Raw genomic sequence first — 26,623 nt, 5'->3', positions numbered from 1 at the left:
GGCTGTCAACACTATCTTTTTTTTATAACTCTGATCAACATCTCTGACAGCTGTCTTAATCAAAGACGACCAATCAAGGACAGGGCCGTTGCTAGGAATTCTGGGCCCCCTGAAGAACATTAAAGTGGGCCCCTACCCCCTGACTTTTCCACTTTTTTTTCTTAGACTATGTATTTATTATAATTTTTTATTTAGCCTTTGTTTTGATGCTAGTGCAGCATTACTATTAGGGGTGTGCCAACAAATCGATTCACACTGCACACGAATCACAATTCTCATTTAATACGATTCAGAATCGATATAAAATGTCCCAAAATCGATTTAAAAAAATAAAAAAACACACTATTTTATACTGCACTATTTTAAATAAAGAGGCACTTTTAATTTTGTTACTTAAAGCAGAAGTAAGCGATCCGGTCGTTTTGGCTAATGCTGCGTTCCAGGTAGGCTTTTGAAACCGTAAATTACAGCTTCAAGTCACAACTTACGACTTTGTAGCGTTCCAGGCAACCCACTCGTGTTTTTCCGACCTGTTTTACCTGTGAAAGTCACTATAACGGTCACTCGTAACTTCTGACCCGTGAACTCGTACCAGATCGAACTGATACGACTTCACAGGTCGGAAAAACACGAGTTACGAGTTTCCATTAACGCACCATAACAGTCCTCGTCCCTACGTCACCACATTCACGGCGTCCCTTGGCTGCACACACAGCCCTGCATGCCGTTCTCTCTCCTCATTGGATAAAAACTGTAGGATACGATAAATGTTTTCTCCTCGGCTCAGAGCAGAGCAGAGTGACTGACAGACCCGTGTTTCGGTCCAAACACTCTATGTAAGTGATTGCTGTCGGAAGATAGAACTATTTAAGACTTATATTAACACAAATATATCACTTACTTCTGCTTTAAGCAATATGTGATATTGCTTTTATGCAACTGTTTCAACAATTCCATCTAAGCATGGGTAAATGTTTAAAACTCAATAAATGTGAAAAAGACACTTTAGTCATTCTGTCTTGCAAAACAGACTGCAGTAGATCATGAGGATCCTTTGCACACCGATAGACTGAAGCAGAAATCATTATGAATCAAATCATTTTGAATCGAAAATCGATTTTGAATCGAATCATAGCCCCAAAAATCAGAATTGAATCTAATCGTGAGATAGTAAAAGATTTCCACCCCTAATTACTATGAGTACTGTACTAGTCAGGATCTTATGCAGAATAATTCAGTCATACAAAGATTCGACTACTGGGGTTTTTGTGGGCCCCACTGGGCTCTGGGCCCCTAGAATTATCATCACCTTTCTCCCCTATACAACGGCCCCGATCAAGGACTGAGAATTTCCATGTTCAGTCAAGTTCTCTTCTGTTTTAAAAAAAAAGTCTCTCATTCAACTATTCTCACACTTTCCCACATCGTTCTCCTCTACACTCACAATGATATTTTTCCATGTGGTTATTCACAATTACATGTGCAATTTATTTCTTGAAGAGAGCAGTGTGTGACGTGTAGTGATAGTAAGCCTTTCCTCTTCATGTTAAGACGTTACAACACAGATGTTACAACACATTTTAACAATGTGACTTGACACACACACACCTCACAGATGGTATAGTCCCCCGCCCCCCCACCCCCTGCACTTGCCTGAGACAATGGTTTGAGCTGACCGAGTGGACACAGTTAAAAGGTGCAGACCACTGTGTTTGTGTGATTTAATCATTCCACCTGTGACAAATACATTATTTAATTTAATTTAATTCTACTTTGTTCTTTTTACTCTAAATACTATATTTCTCTGTTCATTTGTCAGTTTTTATCTAAAAGCAGAACTTTCTCTTGAGGTTGCAGTGAAGACAGTGAAGTGGTAATGTGGTGTGGCTCTGATTCAGTCATTACTTATCTATTTCACCTGATTAGTAATGGATTGACTTTTACTTAAGTGAGCATCTCAGTGGATTTTTGTGTTTCTTAAGAACATGAGAAGAGCGAGGTTTTATTATTCATTTGCTGTGTGTGACTTTGACCAAAAATAAATATTATATTAAGTAAAAACTTATTTGAGTTGAATTTTCGAATGCATTTCTGTATGTGTGGCTTAAGTAAACTGAAAAATATCAGAAGGTGAACACTGACCTGACAGATACTACTGTGGAAGAAAAAAACAACTATGGTACATTGCAAAATGATATCTTTAACACATTTTAAAATCAACAGCAAGGCCAGAACACACATGCTGATGGGAAAAACAAACATTTCAGTGATTTAATGTTTTATGAATCAATCAAAATATTCCAGCAGCACACTGGTCATTTAAAAAGGAGCCAAACTGCCCCCATCACCAGTTCAGATGGTATAGTCCACCCCTCCCCCTCCCCTACTCTTATTGAGCTGAATGAATGAGAGAGAGAGAGAGAGAGTGAGGAGGGTAGAGTGAGGTAAAGGCATTGTGGCGTTCCAGCAGAGACTCTGCAGCAACACATTCCTCTGGACCAGATTTATTCTGCCAGTTAATACTGGTTCAGCTGCAGCCAGAGCTCGGGCTCAGCCAGACGCCGTCTGACTTCACTTAGCACCGGTTCAACTTAACTTAGTCCCAGTCAACCTCCACTTCCACACTCAACTCAACTCAACCCATGCCTGCAGAGATGAAGCTGCTGATGTTGCTGCTGCTGCTGATGGAGCAAACTGCAGCTCAGCAGAGAGGTGAGAACTTTAACTATCTTCACCGGCTCTTCTTCTGACTTGTGCTGCTAACACTGAGGATTCAGAGGTCATGTCAGTAGTTCAAAGTCAGACATTTGTGTTGTGAATTAGTTTGTTCAGTTCAGATCAAAGATGGAGTCTGAAACTTTTCTGTCTCATTGATTTTTTTTTTTTAACAACAAAAAAGTTTTAATTCTTTAAAACAGGAAGAGCTTCGACATCTCTTCCATTGCAGTTATATCTGCAATCACTTCTTGAACTGAAAAATCTGATCAAACTTTACATAGGGACATTTTCAATAATGTGATGTAATGAACTGATAGGCCTTTTTCTTCTTCTTTTTTAAGCCAATGCTATAGATTGAATCACACAAATTGACTTTAACTGAAATACTGATGATAACCTGTACACAGACATCAGTTTACTATTTCACCAGATTACACTGCTGCACTGCTACATTTGGATTTGTTCAGAGCAGCACTGCTGTTAGCACAGTTAGCGCTGTTAGCTCTGTTGGTTTTGTAAGCTCTGGAAGGGAACATGGGAGGTTTCAGGCACTTTGTCACTTTGTGTGAAGTCACATTAATAATTTATGATTTTAGGGGTTTGGTTTAAGAAATACAATTTATAATCAAATTGATCAATACTAATTTTTGTTATGCCAGCATTTGTCAGTGTCATTGCCTAAAGTTTGCATTAAATTGTCCTATAGATGTGATTTTTTTAAAGTAGTTTTATCCATGTCTTGAATGTTTTACACAGATTAACATCCTATTATTATCTCTTTTTGCTCTGCTTTTATTCTGTATTTGTGTTAATTCACTCAGAGGGGCTCTAACTGCTGAGTTTTACAGTGCATGTGTTGTAGAAACACACTTGCACTGCAGGACAGCAGAGGACTGAAGCTGACTGGTCAAATCTATGTCTACGATTATATATATTATATATATACCTTTATATATATTATTATATATTTTGTAGGTTTTTAATCAGTGACAGTTGGAGTGATGTCTCAACATCTGGTGGGAAATGTATGTCTGTAAATTGCTGACCAATGAATCAGCAGCATAAATCTATAGATGAGGGCCCTCAGACAGACACACACACAGACAGACTGTTGTGTCCTGCTGGGAAACACTGTCTGTCTCTCTCTCTTTGTGTGTGTGTGTGTGTGTGTGTGTGTGTGTGTGTGAGTGATAATTAGTGTTAATAATCACACTCCACCCTCTTCCTCTCTACCACACTAAAACCTCCCCCACAGCAGCACAGTAGGCCTCCCCACAGTGTGTGTGTATGTGGGGGAGGGGTCAGAGGTCAGTTGAAACATCACCATGTTATTACAAGCGTGTGTGTGTGTGTCCCTCACACATTTAACTAAAATCTTTTCCATGATGACTGCGGGAACAGTATAGTCTGACTTCCTGCTCTCTGATTGGTCCATCTGAATGACACAATCTGTACATCTGTAACTATGCTCCAGCTGGCGACAGGTACTTGTCAGATGATGTCACGTTGTGCCATTACACAAGACTGACTGTTTATTCAGATGTGACACCGAAGTTTAATTAGATTAATGGAGCAACGCGCTGAAGGTGGAGAGCGTTCAACACCTGAAGCTGTGTGTGTGTGTGTGTGTGTGTGTCAGACCACCCAGCTGATGTTATCACACCTCCACAGCTGATCACACACATCACTCATTAACATCTGTGTGTGTCTCATTGTGTTTGTGTGTTTGCATTTGAATCTTTTCACTGATGAGGAGATCCAATCCATGGCTCCAGACTAACTTTATTTACAAGGAGCACAGTGGCCAAATAACTTCACATTTCACATTTCAGTCAAGTATACAAGATCATGCAGGGCTCAGCTCCTCCTCAACTATCCAGTTTTATTAAGTTTAAATCCTCTGCTATTTGAGGTGCGACAAAAAAAGATTGCATAATCCCGTTAAGGAACACCACATTCAGCCAGGCTCTATTCTCATTCAAAGCATCACAATGGAACACAGTGTCACAATCAAACACAGAATCTCCATCATATCACTCATTCCAAGCAAATGTTAAGAACTGAGCACTGATGTTGTTATTGTTGTCTAAATGTGTATTTATTTATTAAAGGGATAGTTCACCCAAAATTCAAATTTCACTCATTATCTACTCACCCTCATGTCAGAGCTGTGAGAATTTTCAGAGTCCTCCGTTCCTTCTCTGAGTTACGGGGGGGTCCGCGCAGCAGTATTTGTCCATATAATGGTTGTCAATGGATACCAACACCAAAAAACATCCACATACCTCCATACTGCTCGTCTGTAATGTCCCTCTTGTATTGAAGCCCCAACATGAGAAATTGTTCCGCCGGTCAGTGCAAATCACGCGAGATTTGCACTGACACAGGAAGAGCAGTGAACTGAGACACTGGGAGCTTCCGCTACAAACAAGCTTGAAACATAGACTTATTTAATTTCTTTCGGAACAATTTCTCATGTCGGGGCTTCAATACAAGAGGGATATTACAGACGAGCAGTATGGAGGTATTTGGATGTTTTTTGGTGTGTCTTTTTGGACGAAGAAAGTTGGTATCCATTGACAACCATTATATGGACAAATACTGCTGCGCGGACCGTAACTCAGAGACAGAAAATTCTCACAGTTCTTAGTTGATATGAGGGTGAGTAGATGAGTGAAATTTGAATTTTGGGTGAACTATCCCTTTAACGTGGACACGCATCACGATGTCGTCGTCCAAATGTGTATCGTGTATGTATTTACAGACAGTATGTGTATGTGTATGTGTATGTGTATGTGTTCTACCCTATGTGGTACAATATTTTATTCCATTGTTGCCTTGTACAATCTGGCAGAGGGACAGTCGATGAAAACTAGCTTTTTAAGCTAATTCGGGTGCATTTACGTGTGTTTTTTCTACAATGTTTATTAATGTGCATTGTCCCTTTTAAAATAAACTAAACTGAGGGGTGCAATCAGAAAATTTAGGGGTGCACACTGTAAATTGATGTAAATCAAAGCAAATATTCACATTTTCTTTTCATTCATGACCCTCACACACATTGGCCTGACAACTGTAATGGCAGATTCCAGATTCTTTGAGTTGCTCCTTCCATGTTTCACCGGTGTTAAAAGAAACTGCCAATTTACTGGTTGCACAAGCGTAAGTGGATGAACAATTTACTTGCACTGTCTCAAATTAAAGGAGTAAAATGCCTCCATTTAGAGGCAGTCTGGAGCCCTGGAGGACCTTTTGAAAACACTAAGATTTGAGGTCATCTCTTCTGATTTATCTAAGTTTTAAACTAAACTGAAGTTTAAAAAAAAATTTTTTGTAAAGAAAGATGAGCAGAGGTCAGTTTGTGTTTTGCTGAAACCTCGTTCAAGGAGAGGATGAGGAAACAGACACAACAAGAATATTTCACTGTTTAAACAACTCTGATAAATATGGTTCAAACTCAGTGATGTGATGTCATCAGTGAGTCAATGAAACAGTTTGACCCTTGACCTCTGAGGTGGTGACACACTGAAGATTTCATCCCCACTTTCTTTCTCTTTTTCTGTTTATAAAGGAAAGTTGTTTTCATTTTAGTGAGTGAATCAGTTTTCTGACAGACTGCAGCAAACAGGTTTTTCTATCAAGGTTAAACAAACGAACAAACAGACAGATTACAGCAAGAGGGCATCAGCTGAGATAACACTGTTGAGACTGTGTTTTCTCCTCTGGCTGGAAACTAATGCTGAGGTGTAAAGAAAATGTTTCTCACTGAATGTTCATATTCACCAGAGAGACAGTGAGTTGTTTCCCCAATAAGAATCCTTTTGTTTAAAGGGATAGTTCACCCAAAATTCAAATTTCACTCATTATCTATTCACCCTCATGTCGACTAAGAGCTGTGAGAATTTTCAGAGTCCTCCGTTCCTTCCGTGCAGCAGTATTTGTCCATATAATGGTTGTGAATGGATACCAACTTTCTTCGTCCAAAAAGACACACCAAAAAACATCCAAATACCTCCATACTGCTCGTCTGTAATGTCCCTCTTGTATTGAAGCCCCAACATGAGAAATTGTTCCGCCGGTCAGTGCAAATCACGCAAGATTTGCACTGACACAGGAAGAGCAGTGAACCGAGACACTGGGAGCTTCCGCTACAAAACAAGCTTGAAATATAGACTTGTTTAATTTTTTTCGGAACAATTTCTCATGTCGGGGCTTCAATACAAGAGGGACATTACAGACGAGCAGTATGGAGGTATTTGGATGTTTTTTGGTGTGTCTTTTTGGACGAAGAAAGTTGGTATCCATTCACAACCATTATATGGACAAATACTGCTCAGAGAAGGCACGGAGGACTCTGAAAATTCTCACAGTTCTTAGTTTACATGTGGGTGAGTAGATAATGAGTGAAATTTGAATTTTGGGTGAACTATCCCTTTAAGAATCCCTTTGTTTGAAGATTACAAGTGTCTGTGTTGTGGTATGATATGATATCACCCTACTGTCCCAGCTGGCTGCAGCCCCCCTGGATAGTGGGGGGAAGTGCAGTAACCACAATATTCTTGGATGCTGAATCACTGAGTGTCAACCTGAGGAGACACCTGAGGCGTCTGAGTCACAGTCTGGCTGTGTGATCCAGGTCCTGACAGACAGGGATCTGCTTGTGTTTCAGGTCTGTTTCCTGCCATCCTGAACCTGGCCAGTAACGCAGAGATCAGCAGCAACGCCACGTGTGGAGAACCAGAACCTGAAGTCTACTGCAAACTGGTTGAACACGTTCCAGGACGAAGAATCAAGAACCCACACTGTCCCAAATGTGATGCCAACTCCGTCCTGTCCAAAGGTGCCACTCCAAATCCACACAGTCCACTTTAACTGTACCAAACCAGAACCACTTTAACTGTACCAAACCAGAGCCACACAGTCCACTTTAACTGTACCAAACCAGAACCACACAGTCCACTTTAACTGTACCAAACCAGAACCACACAGTCCACTTTAACTGTACCAAACCAGAACCACACAGTCCACTTTAAACTGTACCAAACCAGAACCACACAGTCCACTTTAAACTGTGTCAAAACCAGAACCACACAGTCCACTTTAACTGTACCATACCAGAACCACACAGTCCACTTTAACTGTACCAAACCAGAACCACACAGTCCACTTTAACTGTACCAAACCAGAACCACACAGTCCACTTTAAACTGTACCAAACCAGAACCACACAGTCCACTTTAAACTGTGTCAAACCAGAACCACACAGTCCACTTTAAACTGTGTCAAAACCAGAACCACACAGTCCACGTTTGAACTCTGCTGAAACCAGAACCACACAGTCCAGTAAAAACTGCACCTGAACAAGAACAGACTCCAGGTTATTTTGTACCAGAACCAGAACAACAGAATGAACCTTAAACTGTACTAAAACCAGAACTATGCAGTCCACTTAAAGGGATAGCTTATTTTGGCAAATTGGCCCATTGCCATAATCCCTATAGTCATAGCAGTAGGTTCGTTACCTTTATTTGTCGGTGCAAGCAATTTTTAAAACGGTGGAGCAGAGCCGTGAGCTGCTCAGACAGAGTTGTTTTCGAGGTAAATTCATGCAAAACCGCTAATTCATCAAGCAGTCTCTGCATTTGCCTTGAACATATAATAATGTTGTGTTATTATCTCATAGCGTGGTGGTGAATGTGCAGGTCACAACTTGTCCACCAGAGCGTTGTGGAGTTGTTGGATTGTGTATTTGATGAGTTTGATGAGGGAAACCAAGAAATCCCATGAGCCTCCGTAGCGTAGCCCTGAGCAGCTCACGGCTCTGCTCCGCCGTTCTAAAAATAGCTTGCACCAACAACAAGGTTAATGAACCTACTGCTATGACTATAGGGATTATGGCAATGGGCCAATTTGCCAAAATGTTGAACTATCCCTTTAAAACTGCAGCAGAACCAGAACCAGACTCCACATCATACAAGTGCAGTTTACTTTAACCTACAGCTACAGTCCTGACTTCCTGTCTCTTCAATAACACTTTGCTCAAATTAAGATTCATTTTGAAGAACTGAAATGCAGTCATTTCCTCAGACAGCTCTGCACTGTAGATTTGATCAAACTGCCAGACAAGAATTGTGCCTTTGTTAGGCAAGGCAATTTTATTTGTATAGCCCATTTTTATAAACAGTTTGTCTCAAAGGGCTTTACACAGCATCATAAAAACATCCTCTGCCTTTAGACCCTAACATCCACTGAGGAAAAACTCCAGGGAACTACAATGTTGCTGTTATTTTATTTTTATTTAACCAGATAAAAGACCCATTGAGATCAAGACCTCTTTGACAAGTGTGACCTGGCCAAGAAAGGCAGCAGCACACATCTAAAGACAGATAACAATGACAAAACAAACACTGAAATAAGTGCAAGTAATTTGACAAATAAAGTGCAGAAGTTATAGTTACAGTAACAATTTAAGACCACAGGCACTGTTCAAATGATTTCCGTTGTTGGTTTTTAAGATAGAGCGGAAGGCTCCCAGTGAAATAAATTTAGTTCATTTTAGTTCAGATTGAAGGAGTATTCCAAGCAGGGAGGGAGCAGAGAAACTGAATACTTTTTTCCCCGTTTCAGTCTGAACACGGGGAGCAGAGAGGTACAAAATGTCGTTGGATCGTAAGGCATAATGGCTTTTAGTTCTCTGAAGAAAAGTAAATAAATAAGAAGGAACCAAGCCAAGAAGAGCCTTGTAGACCAGAGTCATCCAGTGTGTCGTCTCACATTTAAAGAAGGCATGCCAGCTCTAGCATACAGATCAGAGTGGGAGAGGCGGAGCTACAGCCAGTGATAAACCTCAGAGCACAGTGGTAGACAGCTGGTTGAACACACATACACAATGTCACAATAATCAAGAGGGAGAAACATGACTTGTTTCTGTAATAGAAACCGACTTTCACCCTCAATCTGGAAACCACATTTTTAACATAAACTTTGAATTAAAGCTCTATAGTGGTCGGAGCAGCAGGATGGTGTGTGTGTGTGGGACTGAGTCAAGGTAAACTACAGTGTGTGTGTTCTGGGTGATGAATAAACATGGACAGTCAGTGTGTTTCACTGGGCTCATATTTATAATCACATACTTTGCAGCAGTTGCAGACTGGACAGAATACTCGACCCCAGTACTTGAGTAAGAGTACAAACACTACTGGTCAAAATTTACTCCGTTACAAGTAAAAGTAGCTCAGTCGACATGTTACTCCAGTAAGAGTAAAAAAGTACTTGCTTTTAAAGGTACTTAAGTATCCAAAAGTACATGCTTTTAAATTTACTTTAAGTAAAAATAAGAGTAAGAGTACATTTCTTATTTTCCACATCAATGAATTACTATAATTTTTTCTAAATGAATTTAAGGAGCTTTTAACTCTTGTTTCTGAGAATTAACTCTTTGAAACCACCTGCACTGATGTGCTGCTTTTAGAACCACAATGTTATATAAAGCTGCAGAAACACCTATAACAACAAATGAAATGAATGGGATCATAAGAGGACAACAGTTGTCATTTTCACGTTTTGTCCAATAGTATTTTAGGAAAAAAAAAAAAAGAAAAGAGCTGACCTGAGAGTAACCAGTACTTTTCAGCCTTCCTAGAAATTAACTCGAGTAAAAGTAAAAATATCAGTCTTGGAAATGTATTCAAGTAAGAGTAATAAGTACCAAAGAAATCTAATACTCAAGTAAAGTACAAATCCTCTGGATATATACTTAAGTACAGTACTCAAGTAAATTTACTCTACACTACGTTACTGTCCACCACTGCACGGTAGTACTGTAAGACAGTGTTATACTTCACAGCAGTACACTACAGAATCTTTCAGTGGTAACAGTATGTCTCTGTGTGTGTGTGTACTTCAGAACGTCATCCAATCACAAACGCCATTGATGGGACCAATCAGTGGTGGCAGAGTCCAAGTATCAAGAACGGACGACAGTTCCACTGGATCACCATCACACTGGACCTCAAGCAGGTAACACACTGAAACACACACATGCACACACACACACGTCACCTCCTCAAGTGTTGAAGCTGTTGTGTTGACTGAAGTCAGAGTACAGAAAGCTGTTACCAGGTGACTCCAACACAGGTACATGTCTGATTTAGAGCAGCAACAGCAACAACAACAACAACAACAACTATTAGTCGATTAATCAACTATTTTGATAATCAAATAATAATTTTTAAAGAAAAAAAAGTCAAAATTCTCTGATTCCAGCTTCTTAAATGTGAATATTTCTGGTTTCTTTGTCCCTTTATGACAATAAACTGAGTCTCTCTTTGGTTTGTGGACAAAACAAGACAATTGAGGACGTTGTCTTATGGTTTGAGAAACACTGATTGATATTTTTCAACATTTGTTAACATTTTATTGACCACAGCGAACAACAGCGAATCAATTAATCGTTTAAATAATCAACAGATGAATCGATAATGAAAATAATCGATAGTTGCAGCCCTAGTCTGATTACATGTGTAACCTGGGTACTCTGAGCTAACTGGGGCGAAAATGTATTTGTCTCTTCAGATTTTTCAAGTGGCCTACATCATCATCAAAGCTGCTAACTCTCCACGGCCAGGTGAGACCCACATGTCTGTTCACCTGTCTGCCCCTGAACTCACCATACACATCACATCCCAGTCTGTCTGTGTCACTGACCCGTCTGTGTCCCAGGTAACTGGATCCTGGAGCGCTCTCAGGACGGCGTGACCTTTGACCCGTGGCAATTTTACGCCATCAGTGACACTGAGTGTTTGACACGTTACAACATCACGCCGAGACTGGGACCTCCCACCTACAAGAACGACACAGAGGTCATCTGCACCTCTTACTACTCCAGACTGAACCCACTGGAGCATGGAGAGGTGAGACTAGAAACCTGTCTGTCTGATTGAACTTCTCTTGTGTTACCACGTCCTCTCTGACCTGTCCCTATGTCTCATGTCTGTCTCTCAGATCCACACCTCTCTGATTAATGGTCGTCCCAGTGCTGATGATTTGACCCCGGACCTCCTGAACTTCACTTCAGCTCGTTACATTAGACTGAGACTTCAGCGAATCAGAACTCTGAATGCCGACCTGATGACACTGAGTGCACGCGACCCCCGAGAGATTGACCCCATTGTCACCAGGAGGGTGAGACAAGCTTATACATATTTGAACTAGGGCTGTCAAACGATTAATTTTTCTAATCGTGATTAATCGCATTTTTTCCATAGTTAAAGCAGATATCAGTGGAATGTTTTTGTTAATATAAGTTAGGGATGCAAAGAATTTAATCGATTAAATTAAATTACTTGCAATTAATCGTTCCTTTTCAATGGGAGTTTTACTGTGAAATGTAAACAAGCAAAGCCGACATAATGTAGCAGATCTCTGTGTAAACGTGTGCAGCGCTGCGCACTGCAGCACACAAGGGAGAGAGGGAGAGGAGGTGAAAAGAGACAACACTGTTACCTGTTGTAGCTATACGGGACTCAGGCTGTACCATCGCTAACACACAGACGACCGGTGAGTAACGAGTCAAAAAGCCGCCGACACGGAGCTGCCTGAGGAGTTGTAATGCAGCCTGAACGCAGCTCAAACCGACCCGGTGCCTCAGCACGGCGGACAAGCTTTGATAAACACACCGGATCCGCGCTGGTTTACAGTATCCTACCGTAGTTTAGCCGGTCGCTACCGGAGCTTAATTTAAAAAAAAAAAAAGAAAAGAAAAAAAAAGCGCTCGTTGCGGTGCCGCGGAGAACAGCGCGTGTGTCCAAGCTGTGTTGGTTTATGTAACTTGAGGGGACAAATGAACCACATGTTTATTGTCATGCATTGCTGACCTGGGCATTGTTTCTCAATAAATTAGAAAACCCTTTCCTATCATTCCCCTTTTCCCTGCATGGTTGAAGGAGACTGGCTCGCATCCACGCTCCCACTCCCTCCTGCGCCGACATGTCACCTTAAGTCACATAAACCAGTACGGGTGTGTGGACACAATATTGTTGTCAGCGCGACAGCGCCTCATCACCGCTGGTGTTAAAAGGCTCCGTTCTTTCTGCAGTCAGGTTAAAGCGCACATCCGCTGTGTTGGTAAACAAATAATCCCTCTATATCAACGGAGGCAGCCGTGCTTGAGCAGCTTGGGTTGGAGGTGGTGTGAGTGCGGGCCAGCGGGGGACAGGGGGGGGGGGGGGGGGGATTCGGGCTTCAGCACGGTACAACTGGCCCGTGTGAGTGCGTCCTTATTTGTGGCCGCTGCAGCGCCACACGGGCTTTGCCTTTCAGCAATCAAGCGCTGTTTTCGTCTTTGTTAATAACAATAACAGCAACAGCTGTCGGCAGCTGAGATTGCTGTGCCGTCACCATAGAAACGCAAGACGCATTACGGCTCATTCGCAAAATACCTTTCAATGGAAACACCCGCAAATGGCAATTGCACTTTTTCGAAGTTTCAGAAATATCGCTTTTATTTTGCGAAAATCTGTAATGGAAACGCAGCTCTCTCACCTCATCTCATCTCATTATGATAGGACTTCAACCTCAGAGCTCTCTGTCCCAAATAACGTGCTACTTAAACATTTTCATTGTGCTGTGCTCTTAAAATAAATTAACAAATACTAGTGTAAAGTCCATAAGGAATTTTCCCCTTAAATTTAGGTTCTCAGGAAAATCGCCGCTTATCAATTAATCGATCATCGATCGATAAGGTCTATCAACTATCGATTAATGAATTACTCGATAATTTGCATCCCTAATATAAGTCCTAAATAGTCCTATTTTCCGTCAGCAATCACTTACATGAAGTATTTCAGCCTAAACACGAGTCTCTCCGTCACTCTGCTCTGCTGTAACCCGAGGAGAAAATTTTCCTTGTGGGATACAAGTGTTATCCAATGAGGGGAGAGAACGGCATGAAGGGCTGTGTGTGCAGCCAAGGGATGCGCGTGAATGTGGTGACGTAGCACGAGGACCAATTGATGCCTGACAAGGGCGGGGGCTGCTAACTCATGGTGCGTTCAAGGAAACTCGTACTTTGTGTTTTTCCTTCCTGTGAAGTCATACCAGTTCGATCTGGTACGAGTTCACGGGTCGGAAGTTACGAGTGGCCGTTATAGGGAACTTTCACAGACAACAGGACGGTAAAAACACGAGCTACGGGTTACCTGGAACGCTACCAAGTCGTAGTTGTGACTTGAAGCTGTAACTTACGGTTTCAAAAGCCTGCCTTGAACACAGCATTAGCCGAAACGGCCGTGCCACTGATATCTGCTTTAACTCGCGATTAATCTCTATTAAAAATATTATATATGGCGCTTTGTACATTCAACACTCCAAAGTGTTGAAAGTCCAAGTTTTAATCTCTAGACAAGCAACTTTTAGACCAGACCTAGTAGGCCTACCTAATCAAAACACATGATGCATGAAACTCACACAGAATTGAAACGAATTGCATCCAGTGGAAATTGCCCTTTACTTTGCTACGTCAGAAGCCATCAAAAAATCAATACATCGCCATGTGCATTTGTTGACAAGAAGCCATCAAAAAATCAATGGATGGAGCTGTGGATATATGTTAGACTGTGTCAGAGCGATAGATATAATATGTTATATCTATCGCTCTGGACTGTGTATATTTGTGTAGCAACCAACTTGAAGGTGCCTTACCGCCACCTACTGGACTGGAGGTCCCACACTCCAGTCCTCCAGTCCAGCAGACAGAGGACAAAATGGGCCGCGATTAACAGCGATTTAAAAAAAAAACGCGCTATTTTTTTTATTAATCGCATCGCGATTAACGCGTTAACTCTGACAGCCCTAATTTGAACATGTGTGATCAGATGATGAACACGGCTTTAGTTCCTCTTGTTTGACATGTTTAGACAGGTTTTCCCTTAGGTCTTGTCTCCTGCCTCAGCATCTTCAGTTGGACAGGTTCTGATGTTCTTTGATGCAGTTGAAAAGTCAAAATAATCTCCTTTCCAAACTACTTTTCCTCAACCATGATGGAAAATTGATTTGTTCATTAGCTTGGAGGCGTTGCTACATTAAATGCCATTTCAGTGCAACAGCTGTGCAGTGGGTTACAAAGACTAGATCTGTGCATCAATATAGGTTGACAAACCTCACACAAGTGCAGCACCAGTGTCGTCGAGTTCAGACCTCTTATGCCTCGGGTGATCTGATTAAAAGAGGTCAGCTGCTAGAGCAGATGTGAACACACTCAAGATGAGAATCAGAAATAATTAATGTTATTAATCCCTGCAGTAAAGTGTTTACATATAACATTTAGATTTTAACATTTGGATTTAATATTGTTCTATTTGTATATTCAATTATTAATAAAATGATCTATTGTGTCTCAAACAAGAAGGAAATGAGCTAAATAGCCTACTCTATCAACATTATCATACTTTATCAACTACAAAATTCTAACCAAATTATTCAATTAAAGTCCCATACTCTATTTAAAGCAGAAGTAAGTGAGAAGTAAGCGATCCGGTGGTTTTGGCTAACTTCTTGTCAGCAGATGGAGTTAGCAGTCCCCGCCCTCGTCCCTACGTCACCACATTCACGCGCATCCCTTGGCTGCACACACAGAGAGGACCGCCCCTTTATGCCGTTCTCTCTCCTGCTGTCGGAAGATATAACTATTTAAAGACTTATATTAACACAAACATTCCGCTTACTTCTGCTTTAATATAAGTCTTAAATAGTTGTATCTTCCGACAGCAATCACTTCTAGAGAGTGTTTGGTCTGAAACACGGGTCTGTCAGTCACTCTGCTCTGCTGTAAGCCAAGGAGAAAACTTTCCTTGTATCCTACAACCTTTATCCAATGAGGAGAGAGAACGGCATAAAGGGGCGGTCCTCTCTGTGTGTGCAGCCAAGGGATGCGCGTGAATGTGGTGACGTAGGGACGAGGGCGGGGACTGCTAACTCTATCTGCTGACAAGAAGTTAGCCAAAACCACCGGATCGCTTACTTCTGCTGCAGTAATGTGCTCACATTTAATATTTAGATTTTAACATTTGGATTTAAAGCAGTACTAAAGAACTTTCAGTTTTGGTTGAGTTTGGCGGCGCCTGTGGACCAAAGCGGTAGTGTTTTGCCTGAAGGAAGACTCCATTTCCCATGAACATTAGCGTGAAGCCCTGTAAATATCCTGCATTAAAATTAACAGAAGACATCAAAACTAAGTTTCTGTTTCCAGTGGATCATTTCAAAGTGAAAACACAAACATAATTCATTGCTAAAGTGCCGTTTTGCCTGTTCCCTCCTTGTTGTGACTCGCAAAAGTGAAAGTGAAACTTAAGTGAGAGCAGGGTTCCTACCCAGAGAAAGAGATACAGACCCCCTCAGGCCATGACAGAGGTGTCATTCAACTTGTTGTAAGTCGATGTATCATCACAAAAGTTATGAAAATATTTTATGAAAGTTGAAAAGTTCCTTAGTGTTGGTTTAATATTCCATCCATCCATCCATTGTCCGCCGCTTATCCGAGTCCGGGTCGCGGGGGCAGCAGTCGGAGCAGGGATCCCCAGACTTCCCTCTCCCCGGACACTTCCTCCAGCTCTTCCGGGGGGACCCCAAGGCGTTCCCAGGCCAGCCGAGTGACGTAGTCACTCCAGCGTGTCCTGGGCCTTCCTCGGGGCCTCCTCCCGGTGGGACATGCCCGGAACACCTCACGAGGGAGGCGTCCAGGGGGCATCCTATACAGGTGCCCGAGCCACCTCAGCTGGCTCCTCTCGATGTGGAGGAGCAGCGGCTCTACTCCGAGCTCCTCCCGGGTGACAGAGCTCCTCACCCTATCTCTAAGGGAGCGCCCCGCCACCCTGCGGAGGAAACTCATTTCGGCCGCTTGTATCCGGGATCCAGTTCTTTCGGTCATGACCCAGAGTTCATGACCATAGGTGAGGGTGGGAACGTAGATCGACCGGTAAATCGAGAGCTTTGCCTTTCGGCTCAGCTCCTTCTTCACCACGACGGACCGATACAATGACCGCATTACTGCGGCCGCCGCACCGATCCGCCTGTCGATCTCGCGCTCCGTTCTCCCCTCACTCGTGAACAAGACCCCAAGATACTTAAACTCCTCCACCTGAGGCAGGAACTCTCCCCCGACCTGGAGGGTGCAAGCCACCTTTTTCCGGTCGAGAACCATGGCCTCGGACTTAGAGGTGCTGATTCTCATCCCAGCTGCTTCACACTCGGCTGCAAACCGCCCCAGTGCATGCTGAAGGTCCTGGCTCGAGGGAGCCAACAAGACCACATCATCTGCAAAAAGCAGAGATGAAATCAAGTGGCTCCCGAACCGTACCCCCTCCGGCACTTGGCTGCGCCTAGAAATTCTGTCCATAAAAATAATGAACAGAACCGGTGACAAAGGGCAGCCCTGCCGGAGTCCAACACGCACCGGGAACAGGTCTGACTTACTGCCGGCAATGCGAACCAAGCTCCTGCTCCGGTCATACAGGGACCGTACAGCCCTCAGCAGAGGGCCTCCGACCCCATACTCTCGGAGCACCTCCCACAGGATGCCACGTGGGACACGGTCGAAAGCCTTCTCCAAGTCCACAAAACACATGTGGACTGGTTGGGCAAACTCCCATGCACCCTCGAGCACCCTGCGGAGGGTGTAGAGCTGGTCCAGCGTTCCACGGCCAGGGCGAAAACCGCATTGTTCCTCCTGAATCCGAGGTTCGACTATCGGCCGAATTCTCCTCTCCAGCACCCTGGAATAGACTTTCCCCGGGAGGCTGAGGAGTGTGATCCCCCGGTAGTTGGAACACACCCTCCGGTCCCCCTTTTTGAAGAGAGGGACCACCACCCCGGTCTGCCAGTCCAGAGGCACTGTCCCCGACTGCCACGCGATGCTGCAGAGGCGTGTCAGCCACGACAGCCCCGCAACATCCAGAGACTTGAGGTACTCAGGGCGGATCTCATCCACCCCCGGTGCCTTGCCACTGAGGAGCTTCCGGACTACCTCAGTGACTTCAGCTTGGGTGATGAATGAATCAACCTCTGAATCCTCAGCCTCTGCTTCCTCGACGGAAGGCGTGTCAGTGGGATTGAGGAGATCCTCGAAGTATTCCTTCCACCGCCCGACGATATCCCCAGTCGAGGTCAACAGCTCCCCTCCTCCACTGTAAACAGTGTTGGCGGAGCACTGCTTCCCCCTCCTGAGGCGCCGGATGGTTTGCCAGAATTTCCTCGAGGCCGACCGGTAGTCCTCCTCCATGGCCTCCCCGAACTTTTCCCAGACCCGAGTTTTTGCTTCCGTGACCGCCCGGGCTGCCGTCCGCTTGGCCTGCCGGTACCCGTCAGCTGCCTCGGGGGTCCCCCGAGCTAGCCAGGCTCGGTAGGACTCCTTCTTCAGCTTGACGGCATCCCTTACTTCCGGTGTCCACCACCGGGTTCGGGGATTGCCGCCGCGACAGGCGCCGGAGACCTTACGGCCGCAGCTCCGGACGGCCGCGTCAACAATGGAAGTGGAGAACATGGTCCATTCAGACTCAATGTCTCCAGCCTCCCTCGGAATCCGGTCAAAGCTCTCCCGGAGGTGGGAGTTGAAGACCTCCCTGACAGGGGATTCTGCCAGACGTTCCCAGCAGACCCTCACGATACGCTTGGGTCTTCCAGGTCTGACCAGCTTCCTCCCCTGCCAGCGGATCCAACTCACCACCAGGTGGTGATCAGTTGACAGCTCAGCCCCTCTCTTCACCCGAGTGTCCAAGACATACGGCCGGAGGTCAGATGACACGACTACAAAGTCGATCATTGACCTCCGGCCTAGGGTGTCCTGGTGCCACGTGCACTGATGGACACCCTTATGCTCGAACATGGTGTTTGTTATGGACAGACTGTGGCTAGCACAGAAGTCCAATAACAAAACACCGCTCGGGTTCAGATCGGGGAGGCCGTTCCTCCCAATCACACCTCTCCAGGTAACACTGTCGCTGCCCACGTGAGCGTTGAAGTCCCCCAACAGAACGATGGAGTCCCCAGTTGGGGCACTTTCCAGCACCCCTCCCAGGGCCTCCAGGAAGGCCGGGTACTCTGCACTGCCGCTTGGCCCGTAGGCCGAAACGACAGTGAGAGACCTATCCCCGACCCGAAGGCGCAGGGAAGCGACCCTCTCGTTAAGTGGGGAGAACTCCAACACATGGCGGCTGAGCTGGGGAGCTATGAGCAAGCCCACACCAGCTCGCCGCCTCTCACCATGGGCAACTCCAGAGTGGAAGAGAGTCCAACCTCTCTCAAGGAGTTGGGTTCCAGGGCCCAGGCTGTGCGTGGAGGTGAGCCCGACTATCTCTAGTCGGTACCTCTCAGCCTCCCGCACGAGCTCAGGCTCTTTCCCCCCCAGCGAGGTGACATTCCATGTCCCTAAAGCCAGAGTCGTCGTCCAGGGATTGGGTCGCCGGGGCCCCCGCCCACGGCTGCCACCCAAAACACACGGCACCTGCCCCTTATGAACCCTCCCGCGGGTGGTGGGCCTACGGGAGGGCGGGCCCACGTCGCTCGTTCGGGCTGCGTTTAATATTATTTACATTAATTGTTCTACATATTCTGTCTCATACAATAAGAAAATTAGCTAAATGTGAGAAAAATGAGATAAATACTCAATCTACTTTATCATGTACTTTATCAACTATAACATTATAACTTAATTATTAAATTAAAGTCCCATAGGGTGGATTGATATGGTTGGTTTTACATACCGGCCTATAACAAACCTGTCCACTAGAGGCGCCACTCTAAACCACATCAGCCCGGAGTGGACCTCCTCTTCTTCTTTGGTATGGTTCACCTCACAGCTGTCCTCGTCTGTCCTGTCTCACTACGAGGTGTGTTATTAGCATGGCTTGAACTGGCCACACTGCTCGCCACTGCCCCCCCGGTGTCCGGTGACACTGCTACGTAGTCGATATCAAAGATGCTCTACTCTGTTTCTAACCCGTCTTTGTCCATATTCATAAGCTTCTACATGTAATACATGTAAAATAAATGTAAGAGTGTGTAAGGAGGCTGTCTATTATGAATGAGCCTAAAGACCTGTGGATAAAATAATAAAACATCACTTCCTGTTAATGCATAGAGATGGTGCGGTGTAGCCTACTTCAGAATCTTACACTAAAGAGTTTTCTTTGTTTGTTTTTTTTATTATTTATTGGTGCAGGACAAATCCTAAAGAAGTGTGAAAATGTGAAATGTTGAAAAAAGATGAATGTGCTGTGGTTTTTTCCTTCTCCTTTAATATTCTGTTTTATTTTGTTGTTTAATTTATTTGTTATATCACTTGATTCATTTTGTTTATCATTGTTTTTCTCTTAGTATTATTACTCCATCAAAGACATCTCTGTGGGTGGGATGTGTATCTGTTATGGACACGCTCAGAGCTGTCCGTTGGACCCCGTAACCAAGGTAACATCAGACTTGTTTTGCTTGGACACACCTGTACACCTGTATGGTGTTCTGCTATGTTTCTGTGGTCCTCAACCTGTGTCTGTGTGTGTGTGTGTGTGTGTGTGTGTGTGTGTGTGTGTGTGTACAGAAGCTGCAGTGTGTGTGTGAACACAACACCTGTGGAGAGAGCTGTAACCAGTGTTGCCCCGGGTACCACCAACTACCATGGCAACCAGGAACGGTCTCCAAGGGAAACACATGTGAAAGTAAGAGACTGAGTTGACAGGGAATGAAAAGTGTCTCAAAGTAGCTGTCTACTTCAAATCAGTAAATTAATTTCAGACTCTTGGTGGTGTAGAACAGACTCCTGGTTCATAGCTCAGCAAATGTTATGAGAAAAAGACTGAGAATTCTCAAGTGATGGCATTTCTGTCATCTTTCCGTTGTTCAGATTGGCCTAATTTGCCTATTTTCAGAGAGGGGGTTTGTCTAAAGGAATCTTTACAATAAAACTGTAAGGTATCTCCATACAACCACTGGTTATTGTTCAGTAACATCTTGGGTAATACAGCAGCATTGTATTTGACAGGAATTTATTATTTTCTGATAAATAAGAGAAAAGTAAAGTAGTCCCCATTTCCTGTCCACAAAAATGCAATTTCTGCATAAATTAAAGCTATGTTTTCAGGTTTATTTTTCAGAAATGTTTTCTGACTCTTTGGTGATGTAGGACAGAGACCTGGTTCATAGATAAGCAAATATTATGAGAAAAAAAGTGAACATTCTCAAGTGATGGGCTTTTTTGTCATCTTTCCCTTATTCGGACTGGCCTAATTCGTCTCTTTACCCCCAACGAAGTTTGCCCAAAAATAAAAGTTTGCAACAATCAATTTCATGAATGGGAGACCCTGAAGATTAAAAAAAAACAATGTTGTGTTTTGTTCTACCTTGGGTAGGCATATCTCAAAAACTAAAGCCTTTTTTGAGGACTTGCTGCTAGTCTATCTCCTGCTGTCTGTCTCACTTCTCTGCCTCTCACCTCTCTGATTCTCACCTGTCTCTCTCTCTATCTCACCTGTCTCTCTCTCACCTGTTTTTCAGAGTGCAACTGTCACAACAAAGCAGTCGACTGTTTCTACAACCAAACGGTGGCTGAGCTCTCTCTGAGTTTGAACTTACGTGGCGTTCGTCGTGGAGGTGGAGTTTGTATCGACTGTCAGCAGAACACAGCTGGCATCAACTGTGAGACCTGCAGAGATGGATTCTACAGACCTGCTGAGGTACAGTCCATAATAATGACTTAAAGGGGGCATATAATGGAAATATCACTTTTTGAAGGCTCTTTATATCTGGGTGTTTGTTTTGCCTTCTGGCCCCCAAATGTGAGAACTGACAAATCTGTAATGTTCAGACTCCCTAGGTTGAAATCCATGTGGTTTTATGAGCTGTTCTCTCAGTTGTCTGACAATGATGTAACTAGTTTTTGAATTAGCATAACCCCACCCCTACCTGGTAGCACTAGAAGGGGGCGGGGCAAGCAGTGGTTCATTTGCATTTAAAGGGACAGACACTGAAAGCCGCCATTGTGAACAGGGCTGTTTAGAGAGGATGAAAAGAGCTGTGATGTTTGATCCTTGGGGGATTTTGACCAAAGCATGTCACAGACATGTCTTTAAGACACCTGGGAATTATTTAATCTGTGGAAAAGGGGCAGAATATGTCTCCTTTAAAGCTTAAAACTTAACTAATTGTTTGTGTGTGTGTGTGTGTGTGTGTGTGTGTGTGTGTGTGTAGGTCTCTCCATATTCAGACTTTCCCTGTCTTGAATGTAACTGTGATCTGAGAGGTTCAAAGTCTTCAGTCTGTTCCAGAGACGACACACAGCCAGGTCACTATCATTATTTTTAATATAATTATTATCACTGTGTTTGTGTACACAGCAGATTCTCTAACATGTGTGTATATGTCTGTGTAGGTGTGTCTGCAGGGCAGTGTGTGTGTAAGGAGGGGTTCACGGGTCAGCGATGTGATCGTTGTGCGTTCGGATACAGAGATTTTCCCGAGTGTGTTCGCTGTGAGTGTAACCTCTCAGGCAGCACCAACACCGACCCCTGCAGCCCCTGCACCTGCAAGGTAAACCCCTCACCTCTTCATCTATCGTCTGAGATCTCCCTCTGTGGCTGACGTCTCAACTGTTCTGTGATCTGTTGTCTGTCCCTCAGGCCAACGTGGAGGGAGCTCACTGTGACCTGTGTAAACCAGGCTTCTACAACCTGCAGAAACACAATCCACTCGGCTGCACCAACTGCTTTTGTTTTGGCGTGTCTGATGTGTGTGAGAGCTCCACCTGGTCCAAAGCTCAGGTAACACACACACACACACACACACACACAATCCACATGCACACTTCTACTCAGTGTTGTATTTGGCAGGCATTTTAGATTTAATCTTAGTTTTAGTCTTTTGGACTAAAATGTTTATTAGTTATAGTCAATTTTAGTCATTTCTATATGTGATAGTTCTAGTCTAGTTTTAGTCGATGAAAACTCAAAAAGGTTTTAGTCTAGTTTTAGTCAGTTTTAGTAAACAAAAAAAGAATAGTCTTTTAACAAATTAATTCACTAAGTAGGCTATTGGAGATTGCTGTTGGGCAGAAACCTTTTATCTCAATATTTCAACTTTTTTTCATGAATTGATGCCCTACTTCATCATACAAGAGTGTCACACCTAAGTTGTGAAAATAGCAGATCTATAAATTCAACACATGGCAACACACTGTGAGCTTGTAGATCGGCTATTTCCACCAATAATTACAATAATAAAGGAATGGTTTTAGACATACAATGTTTCCATCCAACAACACATACTTTCTGGTCTAAGGATTATACATTAGCCTACACACAGATAAAGTGGTAACAGTAGCCTAGTGCATTCAGTTTTTTTCCCCTGCTGGACTATATTTAAAATACGTCCATATATCTTCTCGTCAAGTGACGGCAGGGGTGTTGAGCAGAATGTGCGCTGCATGCCAGGTGGTGGGTGTGACCACACAAGGATGGGATGCAGTAGCATTGCAGATACTATTTAGGTATTAATTGACAGATTACACACACAATAAGCAGAAATGTCATGCATTTTTGAACGTCTGACCACCCACCCAGCAGCGTCGTTCTATTTTTGACGGAGCTGTTGCTAAATCATGTGAAGCTTTAAAGTAATGACAATCACAATCACAGCCCTACCACTAACATTTACGTCCGTTCTCGTCTCGTCAACGAAAACTCACACACGTCTCGTCATGTTTTCGTCATCAGAGAGCCGTGTTTATCTCCTCACCGTCTCGTTATCGTCATGACTTTCACTCACTGCTTTTTCTCATGGAACAAATAAGCATGTTGTATAATTTCTGATGATGTTTGTTCAGGTCCTATATACAGATGCTTGGCTCCGCCCCCCTCACCCCCTCCACACCCCTCCCGTCATCGATGGCAATGACCTCCCAATTCTTGGCAACAAATCATTTGTCCACGCTCATCATCAAGTACTGTCATGGGAAGCATCTGCTAGTTTCCTCGGCAACAAGGTTAGCTACCATCTCCATATTTGGACATAACGCCATCAATCAGTGTAAACGTGCGTGACTTCTCTTACTTCCTGTCTGTCTGGTTGTAGCTGCTGTCTTATGGAGGTTACCTGAACTACTCAGTGGTCTACGATGTCCCATTGGACAACGAAGACCATTCTCTCTCCATCCACTCTGATGTCATCATTGAGGTGAGTTTCACATTAAAAACTGCAATTACAGTGTTTTAAAGGGGACATATAATGGAAATGTGACTTTTTGAAGGCTCTTTAACATATTTCTGGCTGTTTGTTTTGCCTTCCTGCCCCCAAAATGTGAGAATTTACAAAAAAAATCAAATTTTCAGGCTTTAAGACACCTGGGAACTATTATAATTTGTGGGAAAGGGGCAGAATATGTCTCCTTTAAGAACTACAACCCCCAGACTGAAGTGATCCGTTGTGCTCTCATCTCCTCCTCATCCTCCTCATCCCCATCTCCAGGGTAACGCCCAGACTCTTCGTCTCTCTCGACTTCTCCCCCTCTTCCTGTCTCCGTTGGCCGAGCGCTTGGCTTCTGTGGAAATTGTACCGAGGCAGTTCGTGGACGACCAGACAGGTGGTCATGTAACCCACGACGACGTGCTGTCAGTACTGGCTGACGTGACAGCGCTGAGGGTCAGAGCTCACCTGAATGCCCCGGCTGAAGGGCCGATACGGTGAGGAGAAGTCATGAAATCAGTCATCAGAGGTGAAACCTCCTCATTGTCGAACACGGGACACTTTTGGACGGTCTCCTCTGACTCATACTGTTAATTTGACCTGACAGTCCTGTATCAGTGGAGCAGCTGTCTAATTACTGTGTCTGTCCTTCAGACTCAGCTCAGTGTCTCTGGATGTTGCTGACTCTGGATCAACGTCTGGGGTTCTGGCAGTTTCCGTGGAGACATGTGAATGTCCATGGGGTTACAGCGGTACTTCCTGTGAGGTCAGTAGTTCACCTTGGAAATTTGACTTTTGCCTGCTGGAACTATTAGTACTGTTGACATTAATCATTTCCTATGGACAGCTTTGACACGGAGTCCCAGATTTACTAACCATTAAGTAATATTGTGTATTTCTCTGTGTGTGTTGTGTTGTAGACGTGTCTCTCAGGTTTCTACAGAGTGGGAGGAGTTGTGTTTGGAGGAAACTGTATGCAGTGTGAGTGTAACGGTCACGCCACAGAGTGTGACATCAACGGAGTTTGTTTGGTAAGTTTGAACAAACACAATCAACAAGCAGGGAGAGGACATGAAGCAGAATGACATGTCTCTGACTCTGACATGTCTCTGACTCTGTCTCTGACTCTGTCTCTGACTCTGTCTCTGACTCTGTCTCTGTCTCTCTGATTTGTCTGTCTTTGGTCTCTATTTCTATCAGGGCTGTATCCACAACACCACAGGCCCTCACTGTGATCAGTGTCTCCCTGGTTTCTATGGCGACTCGACTGAGGGGACAGCAGATGACTGTCGGCTGTGTCCATGTCCTCTGACGGTGCCGTCCAACAGGTATGTTTGGATAAATACACAAACACACTGACTGTGAGTGAGTGTTTAATGAAGTCATATTAATACGTGTGTGTGTGTGTGTGTGTGTGTGTCTCAGGTTCAGTCCCACCTGTCTCCTGGAGACGTCTGGTCATGTGTCCTGTGACCAGTGTCAGGAAGGATACACAGGGACCAACTGTGAGAGGTGAGGACTGACAGGCTGATCTGTCCATCAGTGGACAGGAGGACTTGGTGTAACACTGTGTGTGTGTGTGTGTGTATTCAGGTGTGCCAGTGGTTACTACGGTAACCCCCAGGTGGTGGGCGGATCGTGTGTCCGCTGTGAGTGTAACGGCAACGTGGACGTCAGTGAGGCGGGACACTGCGACACAATCACCGGGGAGTGTCTGCGTTGCCTCGGCAACACAGCCGGGAGACACTGTGAGGTCTGTCGGTCCGGTTACTATGGAGACGGCGTGCATGCCAAAGACTGTCGGGGTGAGACACACACACACAGACACACATACAGTAGATGGTCCAGGCAGCACAGTGGTTGGTCAGGACATACAGGGGAATATCAACCAATCAACATCCTTTATTTAACCAGGTAAAAACTCTTTTTCAAGAGTGACCTGGCCAAGACGGCAGCAAAAAGCCAAATAGTTACACAACACAAATACAATACAATCACACATTTCAGGGAAACATGGTTAGACAATGCAATCACACAATCCGACTGAGCTCAATTCTCTGTCTATTATAACAACACACAAGACACAATGGTCTATAATTGACTTGAATTCCTCCAGAGTTACAAGATGTGTCAGTTTCAAGTCCTTCTGCACATCGTTCCAGGTCGACGGGGCAGAAAATTGAAAAGACTTTTTGCCCATTTCCGTTCTCACTCTCAGGACCTTCATCTGTATAATGTCCAGAGAACGCAGGGCCATATCGGCTGTGGTTTCTACACATGTGTACACACAAATATGTAGGCAAAAGTCCAAGATTAGATTTATAAATAAAAGTCAGCCAGTGAGAGAGATGGACAATGTGCGACGGCATATAAGGAACAGTAATGTACACGGTAGTTGCAACCAGTAATAAAACACAAAGCACAGTGATATACAGTATCCAACTTCTTTAAAAATTGACTAGGAGCGTTCATAAAAAGCAGGTCTCCGTAGTCCAACAAGGGTAAAAAAAGTTCTGCTGATCAAGTGTTTCCTGACTTGCAATGAAAAATATGATTTATTTCCTAAAAAAGAAACCTAATTTCAGTTTCAGTTTAGAAACGAGTTTATCGAATCGATGCTGCTGGAGTCAAGGTTCAACTGGTTCTACTATTTATCTAAACACAATGCCATCAGTAACAACCT

The 26,623-nt window shown here is 44.0% G+C and overlaps 1 protein-coding gene across 1 annotated transcript in view; it reads left to right on the top strand.

The window, feature by feature from the left end:
- The first annotated feature begins 2,570 nt into the window (after positions 1–2,570).
- lama1 (laminin, alpha 1) overlaps positions 2,571–26,623 on the top strand; it is a 60,112-nt gene continuing 36,059 nt past the window's right edge. Inside the window, exons 1-20 of the mRNA XM_085763053.1 lie at positions 2,571–2,712; positions 7,388–7,558; positions 10,625–10,737; positions 11,293–11,344; positions 11,440–11,630; positions 11,722–11,901; positions 20,086–20,175; positions 20,306–20,423; positions 21,259–21,437; positions 21,952–22,045; positions 22,133–22,290; positions 22,380–22,520; positions 23,582–23,740; positions 23,830–23,931; positions 24,223–24,437; positions 24,595–24,706; positions 24,861–24,971; positions 25,141–25,268; positions 25,366–25,452; positions 25,534–25,745. Coding sequence (XP_085619179.1) covers positions 2,643–2,712; positions 7,388–7,558; positions 10,625–10,737; positions 11,293–11,344; positions 11,440–11,630; positions 11,722–11,901; positions 20,086–20,175; positions 20,306–20,423; positions 21,259–21,437; positions 21,952–22,045; positions 22,133–22,290; positions 22,380–22,520; positions 23,582–23,740; positions 23,830–23,931; positions 24,223–24,437; positions 24,595–24,706; positions 24,861–24,971; positions 25,141–25,268; positions 25,366–25,452; positions 25,534–25,745 — 2,683 coding nt within the window. The 5' untranslated portion in view covers positions 2,571–2,642. The remainder of the gene's footprint in view (positions 2,713–7,387; positions 7,559–10,624; positions 10,738–11,292; positions 11,345–11,439; positions 11,631–11,721; positions 11,902–20,085; positions 20,176–20,305; positions 20,424–21,258; positions 21,438–21,951; positions 22,046–22,132; positions 22,291–22,379; positions 22,521–23,581; positions 23,741–23,829; positions 23,932–24,222; positions 24,438–24,594; positions 24,707–24,860; positions 24,972–25,140; positions 25,269–25,365; positions 25,453–25,533; positions 25,746–26,623) is intronic.

The sequence above is a fragment of the Trachurus japonicus genome, chromosome 20 (genome assembly GCF_045865225.1).
Source record: "Trachurus japonicus isolate A0001 chromosome 20, Traja_1.0".
In the NCBI taxonomy this organism is placed as follows: domain Eukaryota; kingdom Metazoa; phylum Chordata; class Actinopteri; order Carangiformes; family Carangidae; genus Trachurus; species Trachurus japonicus.
Note: the sequence above shows the minus strand (reverse complement) of the source record. Positions and strands in the feature narration are given on the sequence as shown.